We start from the raw sequence: 11,479 nt of genomic DNA on the forward strand, positions 1-11,479 counted from the left end.
TCTTCACCTGGTTTTTGTATGATCCTGGCCCATCCAGTCACAGCTTTGGAGAATCATAGCTTTTCAGCCTGGAGAATGGTTTTTATAGGAAGTATCCCCTTACTCAGTCAGCCTGCTCTCCAAATCCTAATGTCTTATTAGGATCTGAGGAGGCTAATAAATGACATCCCTGTTTTCTTTACAGAAATTCTGAAAAAAGTGAGAGAGATAAAGGAGGAGGCAGATGAAGAGGGAAATTTCTAGCAACGTGACTTACAGAGTTGATAGAGAATATGGCTCAGACATGTGACAACAGCAGGCTTCCTAAGGCTGTGACTTAAAATTAGACTTATCCCACCCTTCAGGATACTGAGTCATAGATGCCGTCCTATTTTCTCTTAAAAATCCAACATGCAAACGAACAGAGAAGCCTGTTCAAAGAAGAACTTTGCAGGGGTCACATTTTCTCCTCTCTCAGTATCATTTAGCTCCTGCTAAATAACTTTTTGCCTTTTAAAGTGTAATAACTTGCTAAAGGAAAATAGACAATGTCAAGTTACTCATTTCACCTGCTTCTCCAACTCCTAAAATGGAAATGAATGACACAACACAGTAATGTTTTGGAGCCTTTAAGAAGATTCTTTCAAGGACTCACCATTAAAATGGGATCCAGGAGTGAAACTGACAGGTCAAGTTATTTGATTTATAGAACCAAAAGTAAGCCAAAACAACCCCCACAGATTTGATAGCAGTGGAGTGATGTACGTCAATAAGCTAAAGTATTCTAGCCTCCTTCTTCGCTTGCAAACTTGTTAGTTATATTAACTGATTTAATTCCCTTTGAGCCAAAGAGAGCCTGGGTGCCCTAGAGCAGGGGTCCCCAATCTCCAGATCTACAGCCTGGTGATCTGAGGTGGAACTGATGTAGTAGTAATGGAAACAATGTGCACAGTAAATGTGATGCCCTTGAATCATCCCAAACCATCCCTGGGCCCTGGTCTGTGGGAAAATTGTCTTTCATGAAACCAGTCCCTGGTGCCAAAAAGGTTGGGAACCACTGCCCTAGAGAATGGATCCTGTGCTAAGAATGATTCTTCTTTTAAGCCCGTAAAAGAAGAGCCCCTGTTTACTTGGTGACTTAGGCATGGTAGCTTCAGTTGTGTCTGACTCTTTGTGACCCCGTGGACTGCAGCCCACCAGGCTCCTCTGTCCATGGGATTCTCCAGGCAAGAGTACTGGAGTGGGTTGCCATGCCCTCCTCCTCTTGTGATATTAAAACCCCTCGGAGGGATGCCATGAAGGAAGAAGGAGAATTGAATTCTTCTCAGGAGCCAGAAGATCAATCAACATGATCTAGTTCTCATTCCTGAGGTCAAGATCAATGTGAATTTCTTGAGAGTGGCTGATGCTCTGCCCTGGTAGACACTTGGAAGGAGCAGAATGGGGACATGGGGATAAGCTATTTGAGGAAGAATTAATGTACTAGAATTTTTCAAGGTCAGTTTGGAGGAGGAAAATATGGTCTCCCTGAGAATTCTCACCAAAATGCTCTCACTGCAGAAGACTTGAATGAGCAGATAGACAAGCTGGTCTGTTTTAAAGTCCTTCTTCATTGTTCTCATTGTTTTTAAATGAGAACAAGCAAAGTGAGCAATGGAACCAAATGGAGCATGTGCAGAGACTTCTTGCACAGACCTAATTTGCAAAAATGTCCTGACCAATCTCACCCTTAATATAACACTGGTCAAAGGCCACTCCCCATGGGAATCTATCAAGTAAAGCTCTCAGGTGGTAACTGGAGCTGCAGAGGCAAGATGAAAAGAGAAGAAGGAAGGAAGGAAAAGGCAAGAGTGTTTAACCGGGGGAGAATGAAGCTCCTAGGGCAGCTGGCATCATGGAAAGAGCACATTGGGAAAATCCATCCTGTACTCTCTGTTCATCTGCTGTGTCCTAAACCCCAGTTACCTTTGGTATTAACCTCTCAGAGCTAAGCCCCTACTGAGAATGCTGGAAAATGAACGTCCAGAATCCATGTCTGGTGCTGAGAGTTGTGTGGGCAAGGAGAAACCAAGGGCCATCATTCCTCCTATGGTGTCCCCCCTTAAACCCTCTCTCCTCCCTGGGAATTCTGTTTAGTTTGATCCTTCTCAGACTTCCGGCTGGCATGTATAACTTGCCCAAAGCACATGTGATTGAATCCAGTGCAAATAGTAGGTGTTTTGTCACCCAAGATGGCAATCGAGTGACTTTTTTTTTTTATTCAGTAAGGCAATGATCAATTCATTAGCGAGAACACAGTCGCCACTTCATAAATTCCAAGAGGTATGGAGTTTGCCATCATCGTCAATAGGGGAGGAGGAAGAGCTCCCATGTATAGTCATATACAGGGAGGCACCAGCCACCCACCCTGTGGGGCAGGTGTAAGACAGACGTGTGGGATGCAACTCAGGACACCTGATTAGATTTAATTCTGAGGCTGGACTTAGGAACAGGTGGTGTCACAGGGTCTAGAATTCCTGCCATGAGAACTCAGTTGTTCCGGATGGTATTTTCAATCCAGGGTATGTAGTTAATGATCCTGGTATAGATTCCCACATCAGCTCTCAAAACACACCCATCCGCAAATGTCAGGATTCCTTGAAGTATCCCATTGCACACTGCTGGGGCAGCTGTGACTTCCTGCCAGGGAAAAGGAGACCGAGTTATTTTTCTGGCAAAGGACACAATCAAATGGGGACATTAAGGCACGGAGAGCACGTTACCTTGCAGGGCAGCCTCCTTCCTGGCACGATGCCCACGCACATCATATTGTCTCTGATGCGGATGTTTTTATAGGCTCTGTGGCACTCACCTTTGGAGATTACAGAGATATTCACATTCTGCAGTGAGTCAGGGTCCTTGTCTGGAAGGAAGAAAGAAATAGAACTTCCTTAGGAGTTATGAGATACCAAACTTCCTTCTTTCCTTTCCTTCGTTTTCAACATAGTTCCTTTCCTGGTAGAAATAAAAAAGAGTTCAAACACAGAAATCAAAACCGCAGCCACTGAGACAGTAGGAAGTGATCAGATTAACAATTTCTCATGATACAAAGCATCTATTTGTAAAAGAGGTTAAATTCTTGGGAGTTAGATGGAAATACAAGACATTTCTGCAATGAAGTGAAACAAATTACTTACAATTTTTTTTCTGGCAGGTCAGACATTGTAAAAGCGTCCTTTAAGTTGGAATTTTTATTTATTCAGTTTAATTTTATTTTACTTTTTGAGCTTTCAGGTTTATAATTTGCCCTACAGATTATATTCATCGCCTATTCCTTTCTAACTTTTCAATTGAAACACACTGACATGAAACATTGCATAAATATGAGGTATACAGTATATTGATTTGACACATTTGAATATTGTAGTATTGAGTCAGAGGTAGGTGTCCCCCCGCCTCACCCCACAATGGTAAAGTGATAGGAGATTCATTCTCTGTGGACCAAAAACTCCAAAAGGAGAATAGTAGGACAATTAAGGAAGGAGGCTGGGCCTTGCCCAGACTACATATTTCTCATTCTCGAAGTCAAGAGGCCTCCCTGACCACATATGCATAGAAAGTTTCCTTAGAGGCCAAAGTGGAGTGATATCAAGGGAGGCTCTACCCGTAGGCCTTTGCGGTAGAATCCCTCTTGGTTAAGAGATGCATGTGCACACGTAGGAGGATCCTGAGATATGCCAGATATGGACTGTGGACCTGGCAAATCAAAACGACTGGCCTAAGGGAACCTGGAAAACGTGCCCCACGCAAGCGACTTAACCTGCCGCGAGGTCTCAACTCTCTCTTTCTCCGTCTGAGTCTGCCCGTGTGGCTATGAACACATACTGTGTACTCTTTTTCCTCCTAATGAATATTTTACTTGTTTCACTACTTTCTGTCTTTGTGGGAATTCTTTTCTGGAAAACTGAAGAGCCACGGTCCTTGTCACTGACCACTGGTCTAGTGGCTAGAATTTGGTGTTCTCACTGCTGCAACCTGGCCTCACTCTCTGGCTGGGAACTCAAGCCCCACGTCAAGCCACTGGAGGTCAAGACCACTAGTGATCAATATGATTGGCCACAGTCCACTTCTATCACCGCACAGAATTATCATTTCTTTCTTTCTTTTTTTTTTTGGTGGGAAAAATTAAGATCCAATCCCTCAGCAAGTTTGATTATAATACAGTATCACTATCTATATTCACTTTGTGTGCTTAGTCGCTCAGTCTTGTCCAGCTCTTTGCAATCTCATGGACTGTAGTCTGCCAGGCTCCTCTGTCCATGAGAATTCTCCAGGCAAGAACAGTGGAGTGGGTTGTCACGCCCTCCTTCAGGGGTTCATCCCATACTGTGTATTAGATTTCCAGAACTTATTCATCTACTAGCTGCAAGTTTGTACCGCTAGACAATGTCTCTCTTATTAATATTTTGAGAGTCTGAAGGAATTTAGACCTAAGCCTGGTTTTTCATGCATCAGATCAAAAGTATCCAGTATCTGCTAAAAAGAATCACGCAAAAAGTGGTTTCTCTTAAACCCATAAAACTTGGATTTGAAACTAGGTCTCCTCATTTCTAATTCAAATCATTTCCTTTATATCAATGGTTCACACATATTGTGAATTCTGAAGATCTATAACAAAACGTTTCCAACCTGCAACAAAATGAGGAAAATAAGAACAAAGAAGTTTCCATACACATGTTGGGAACTTGCCAAGGATTCTTCTTTGGGAGGAAGTATATTATTTTGAGATTTTGCTTTTTAGGGGTGTGTTTATTTCAGTATCTTTATTTGAAAATAACATATTAATTTTTTAAAAGAAAATGATTGAGATTCTTTGCCTTATTTTCTAGTCTAGCAGTAACTGTATAGCTCAACTTTTCTTTTGGAAAGGCCTTTTTAAGAAATGCTTACTTAACTACTTCATGAGCCAGATCAAAATAAACTGCATTTTTTTGTAAGTTACGTCTCTTTTTGATTAAAATGACATAACACAAAACTCAAGTTATCTCTCAAAGGACAAGGAATTTCTACTTTTTTTTCCCCACTGGAATATAGTTATTTATAATGTTGTGTTAGTTTCAGGCATACAGCAAAGTGAATCAGTTATACATATATCCTTTCTTTTCAAGGTTCTTTTCCCATATACGTCATTACAGAGTGTTGAGTAGACTTACCTGCGCTATATATATAGGTCCTTATTAGTTATCTATTTCATGTATAGTGTATATGTCAGTTCCAATCTCCCAATTTATCCCTTCTGATTTTCTGATGAAGTGAGTGAATATTCATTTTTAAAATGTTACCAGTTAAAAGTCTTAAACTTTTGTGGATCTGTATCACAATTTTGCATAAAGAAGTTCTGCATGATTGAGCACAATATTGTGTATTTATCTTGTGTTTACTACATAAACATAATTTTGGTCTGTTTCAGGGCTTTAAGTATCTTTAATGCCTGCAATGGTTTGAAACCATCAACTGTAGTTTAGGCCTCATTTCAGAATTAAGAAAATTAAGGCTTCAAAGGTAAAGTGACCAGTGAGCTGTCATATAGCAAATGAAGCCCAGAATACAAATGTCTTCTTTCCACTAACACATCTGTCAGATATGAAAGCAAAGATGTAGAAAAATACAGAAAAGATTTCAGGACTGCTACAGTGAGACTCTGGAGAAGGGAAAGGAGATGAAAGGATGAATGGAAAGGCTAGAAGAAAGTTCGGTGGGGAAAATGGCAGAAGCTAAGGAATTGTGTAGGTAGGAGAGGCACGTGTCTGGTTCTGAGAGCCACCCACAGAGATCACACAGGTTGTAGGCCCAGGTGGAGACGGTGCACATGTCGTCTTCAGCAGCAGGCTCTCTGGGCAGGCTGACCATTTTCACGTAGTCGTTGAGTGCAATATGGGTTTGGAGCTTGATTAACATGAGGTTGTGCTCAATAGAAGTGATGGAAAATTGTGGGTGATGAATCATCTTCTCGTAACCAACCACTTGTATATATTTTTCTTCATATATATTGGATGGTTTTGTAACCCCCAGTGCTAACTGAAGCCTCCTGGAACAATAGAGATGTTTGTGAAAAGACTGAACAGACATGGATTATCCATCCTTCGGGACCTTTATGGGGTTTCCCTCATGGCTCAGATGGTAAAGAATCTGCCTGCAATGCAGGAGACTTGGGTTCAGTCTCTGGGTTGGAAAGATCCCCTAGAGAAGGAAATGGCAACCCACTCCAGTTTTCTTGCCTGGAGAATTCCATGGACAGAGGAGCCTGGTGGTCCAAGCTCCATGAGGTCACAAAGAATCAGATATATGACTTAGCAATTAACACACTATAAGCCTTGATGAGCTCTTCCCCAGAGCCTTTTCTCTACTACTGAACATCCCCAGAACGTCTCTCAAATCCCATTTAACTGAGTGAACCCCAGGGAGGATTCTGGTCTGTGCCCAACCTGAGAACTCAAAGCGTAGTGTGATGTTGGAGGCTTATTACTCACAGTAAGTTACAGTGTGCAGCTGTGATCACCCAAAGAGGGTGGATCAGGACTCCAACACAAGGCAAGTAATCAGACTTCAAGTAGATCAAGTAGGGGGGAGTGATGGCATCTTTGTAGTCTGGATCAAAGGTCAAAGCAACTGGACAGAGACACATAGAACACAGATTCTGAGATTGAGAAGAGAACTCAATAATCACGTTGCCCCACCCTTCTCTCCAGGATTTTTATCTGTAAGTTGAATATGTAAACTGGATCACTTTGTTGTAAAACATGAAGAAAATGATAAAAACACATATATTTCATGAGATGAAAGGGATTTTCCCTTTTAGTTGTCATTAGGTGTTCTTCAAAGTATGGATCAAACACAACCTTCCTTAAATACCTTCCAAGATTCAGTAGACATATGACAAATCAGCTCATGGAGAACTTCCTGTCTTTGCCACATTTAGAACGCTTTAGCCAATATTATCCCTTTCTCCTGACAATGCAAGGCTGGATGATACATGTCATTTAAAGAACAGAGCAAATGCTAACAGAGTCTGACAAGGGAGGTAACCATTCATTCAACAAATAAATATTGAGCATCTAGTATGTGGCAGGCTCTAAGCACTTGGCTACATAGTGAACAAAACAGAGATATGCCCCCTGCTGTCATACATTCTGATGAGTGGAGACATTCAGTAATAGTAAATACAGGAATACATCAATGGTATAGTATGTTGGGTGGTGATTAGTGCAGGGAGCAAGGGAGGGGAAGTGTCAGAGGTGTGCATGCACGTGGGTATGTGGGGGTCATTGTGCAGTATTGCATCCGCAGTTGGGAAGACCTCAGGGCTAATGTGAGAGATGAGCAATGCAATGACGTGGGAGTTAATCAGGTGTCTAGGGAAAGGAATTCCAGTGAGAGGATATGTCTGGAGCAAGAGTCCTAAGGCCTGTTTAAGGCACATCACAGAGGCCAGGGTGGGGGACAGGGAGAAAGGCAGGAAGGGGAAGAGGCCAAAGAGGTGATACGAGATTTTGTAGGGTGTTGTAAGGACATGAACTTGTCTCCTGAGTGACACAGGATGTTCAGGGTGTTGTGTAAAGGAGTGAGGATAATTTCCTTACAGAGAAGTATGGCGTGTAGGTATATAAAGCAAAGAGCCCTGTTAGGAGAATGATTTGGTAATAAAGACAGAAGAGGGTGTCTTGAGCCATAGCAATCTGTCGAGGTGGTGACATGTGATTTTATTTAGGAAATGTGTAGAAGACAGAGACAGCAACAGGTTCGATCAGATTGAATGTGGGGTATAACAGGGGATTCATGCATACCTCCAGGGTTTTTGCTTGAATGACTCGAGCCATGTCTGGACAAGACCTAAACCCCTGAATGTTCTGCTATGTCCATTAGCTGGACCCCTGTTTTCCACCCTGGACTCCACTTCTCATTCGCGCATACCAAGCATCAGTCCTGCTCTCCACAGGCCCAGTCAGGCCCCTGTCTTCCTTAGAGACTCTAGGGTCAGGTTTCAGGGTCCATGCCTCCCCCAAAAGCACTCAGGCAATCACCCTGAGGCAAAGACACAGGAAGAAACCTGGTGGGAAGTGCTGAAGGAGTCAGTCCTGCGCTTGCAGTCTGGAACCTTGCTCCTGTCTTCACCCATCTTTCGTGATTCCCTCAGGATTTCTCTTGGGCAATTAAGGAGAAAGATATGCAGATACTCACCAGGCAGGTTCAAGAGAGCCCACAGAAGGATTAAATTCATAATCATGTTGAAAGCCTTTTCAAAAGATGAGGTTCAGTGCCTTGAAAAGGATGCCAAGGAAGGAGAGAACACTAAGATGAAGCAGGAAGGGGTTCTAGAGTTGGAACAACTGTCGTCTGAATTCTTTCAACTGCAGGATTGAGTTCCAAAAGAGTAGGATGTGGTGCCAGATATCAGAGGTGCATTGACAGAGACCGGATGGCTTGGTCCTTGACACAGTGGAGAACGGATGTGGAATCCAGCATTTCTCACCCCCTCTTCAGGGAAAGATGCACCTAATTTGAGAGGTGCTAAAGCTCGCAGTGCTCCCTGCTGTATAAGTCTCAGACCCCATGTCTCTCTCTCAACTACAGACTGATTCCTCCTACCTTTGTGATGCTAACCCTCACCTGTGTGACACCAACATTTATTTCCAGTGACCGTAACCCCACCCTCGGGGGCTGATCTTGACCCATTTGCCTGACAATAAACTCCTCATTGAGGAATATGAGTCCTTTTTTCCATGTCACTGCTCATCCATTCATCCTCTCAGCCAGCCAGTGATTTACACTATGTGTCTGACGTGTGCCAGGCTGTATGCTAATGCAAGAGGTACCCAGATGTGAAGACGCTGCCCCAACTGCAAAGAGTTATAGACTAGTGGGGACAGCAGGTCTATAAACGGGCAATTGTGAAACAAAATATTCAGAGCTAAAAATCTAGATATACCCCTCTCTAGGGAGAAATATTTGCAAAATGTATATCTGTTAAATGATTTGCATCCAAAACATACTATGGAATCTGAAAATTCAACAATATGTAAAACTAACAACCAGGTTAAAAAGTGGGCCAAAGATCTGAACAGTTTACCAAAAGCATTTGTCTGCCCAAGCCGCTATAACAAAATACCACAGACCGGGTGGCTTCAACAACAGACTTTTATTATCTGTTACTTTGTTGTAAAACATGAAGAAAATGATGTAATCAGTTGTAGTAATTCAACACGCATGATCAGGGTACTAACACATTCAGTTCCTGGTGAGAGCTCTCATTCCAGTTTGTGGCCAGCAGCCTCTCACCTTATTATCATGTGATCTTTCCTCTATAAGCAGAGTAGCAGTAATAGCGCTCAGCTGCTCAAAGAGTGAGCTGCTCATGGGGTCATGTCTGACTTTTTGCAGCCTCATGGACTATAGGCCTCTAGGCTCTTCTGTTGCTGGGATATCCCAGGCAAGAACACTTGAGTGGGTTGCCATTTCCTCCTCCAGGGGATCTTCCCAACCGAGGGACCAAACCCGTGTCTCCTGCATTGGCAGGTTGATTCTTTACTACTGAGCCACCTGGAAAGGCCCTGACTGAAAGTTACATGAATTTAACTGAATCACTTTGCTGTGTGCCTGAAACTAACACAGTGTAGTAAATCAAGCATGCTGCTGCTGCTGCTGCTAAGTCGCTTCTGTCGTGTCCGACTCTGTGCGACCGCATAGATGTCAGCCCATCAGGGTCCCTGTCCCTGGGATTCTCCAGGCCAAGAATACTAGAAAAAAGTAAAAGAAGTGATCAGATGAGCATTTTATTAAAAACTCTGCAACAAATATAGATGTGATTCAATAAAGAGCTCTGGGGACACTGGTCAGTGAGTCAGAGACAGGAAGCAAGGCGTAACTACAGACAAGCCCACTGGAGAAGACAAGCAAACAGTGGGGCTTGTGGTTTAGAAGGACCAAAGGTTACAAGAAAAAGAAGCGGTGTTGAATTAAATGGGCTTAGTGTCCAAATTTGAGAATTTGGTTTTCCTGGATGTGCCAGGATAAGCTGTGGCATTCATCATAACCCAGCCATTTTTTTTTTTTCTGTTCTGTTGTTGTTTTATTTTGTTTTGCTTTGCTTTGATAGGAGAGAAATGCATCCACACTCAGAGCATATCAATATAAAACAACCAAACCCCCTTAGCAATCTCTGCAGACAGATTCACCATGTCCCTCATGAGATGAACTCCAAATCTCTTCACTCTTTGCAGTCTTTTTCTCCTCTGGGGTGAGTCTCTCTGCTCATCTCTCTGTTCCTTTTCCCCCTTTTAACAGATAATCCCATGTCATGCCGTCCCTCTCCTACATGTAACTCCATAGCCTCTCATATATCACTCGGTCCCCTATTTTTGGGTCATTTGACATCTCGATGCTATAATTTTAGGTGTCCTGGTCAGTGGGTTTGGGATTCTGTACATTGCCGCTTTATGCCAGTGTGAGAGACGCACTGATCATAGGTCAAAGCTCCTCCCAATAGCCCCGAACTTTACTTAAGTCTGCACCTATTACCTATAAACACAGAAACTGCCTCACTGTTTCATTATCATCAGACATCCAGATCTTTGCTAGAAATGGCCACCTCTATTTCCTTCAAGGATCTCATATATAACATGCCCCACCTTGCTCCTGATCCATTACAGATGGAAACAGTACTTCTCTTCATATTACCATCTAGTATTCTTGCCTGGAGAATCCCAGGGACGGGGGAGCCTGGTGGGCTGCCGTCTATGGGGTCGCACAGAGTCGGACACGACTAGCGTGACTTAGCAGCAGCAGCAGCAGAACCACCATCTACCTTGTGGTTCAAGTTAGAAACGGGGGTGATCCCTGACTTTGCCCCTTCTGTTTCTACTCACAGTCACTGTGTTTAAAGCTTACAGACTCTGTGTTCTTACATCTCCCAATTCAGACATTTGACGTTCTATTCACCATGGTGGCTTTAATGACTAAGCCTCTGATGCCTACAAGATAAAAAAAATCCAAATTCCTTTACCAAATAGGTCAGGCCTTTTGCTATCTAACCCTTGCCTGCATAAATAATACTTTTCTATCACATTCTCTCTTCCCTTCTATGAACAATTTATTTTCCACCCTTCAGTATTACTTATTTACATGTATTTTCCAGAACATAATGGTTTTTACGCTTTTCTGACTTTTATCTAACTATACCTCAGTTCTATAATACTCTCCTCTAATTTGTTGGCCTCTTGGATGGCACCTCCTGTGCCTCTGACACCCTGATTTTTTCCTATATTCTCACTGAACTTATTGCTCATCTCCACTGTAGTAATTATCGGCAGGTAATAGAACTGGCTAATTGATGGCAAAGTCTGCATTATATCTACTCATGTACCCCCAGCGTACCTGCATGCATGCATGCTCAGTTGCTCAATTATGTCCAACTCTTTACGATCCCATGGACTGTAGTCCTCCAAGCTCCTCTGTCCATAGGATT

General features: G+C 42.8%; 1 protein-coding gene across 1 annotated transcript; it reads right to left on the reverse strand.

Annotated features, from left to right (window-relative positions):
- Window positions 1-2,508: 2,508 nt before the first annotated feature.
- LOC138080396 (probable inactive serine protease 58) lies at window positions 2,509-8,236 on the reverse strand. The gene is made up of 5 exons (XM_068973387.1): window positions 8,197-8,236; window positions 6,489-6,627; window positions 5,787-6,046; window positions 2,742-2,881; window positions 2,509-2,658 (listed from the first exon to the last, which is right to left on the reverse strand). Exons 1-5 carry the CDS (start codon window positions 8,234-8,236, stop codon window positions 2,509-2,511), a joined length of 729 nt encoding a protein of 242 aa, XP_068829488.1.
- Window positions 8,237-11,479: the final 3,243 nt, after the last annotated feature.

Source organism: Capricornis sumatraensis, chromosome 5 (assembly GCF_032405125.1).
Source record: "Capricornis sumatraensis isolate serow.1 chromosome 5, serow.2, whole genome shotgun sequence".
Taxonomy (NCBI): domain Eukaryota; kingdom Metazoa; phylum Chordata; class Mammalia; order Artiodactyla; family Bovidae; genus Capricornis; species Capricornis sumatraensis.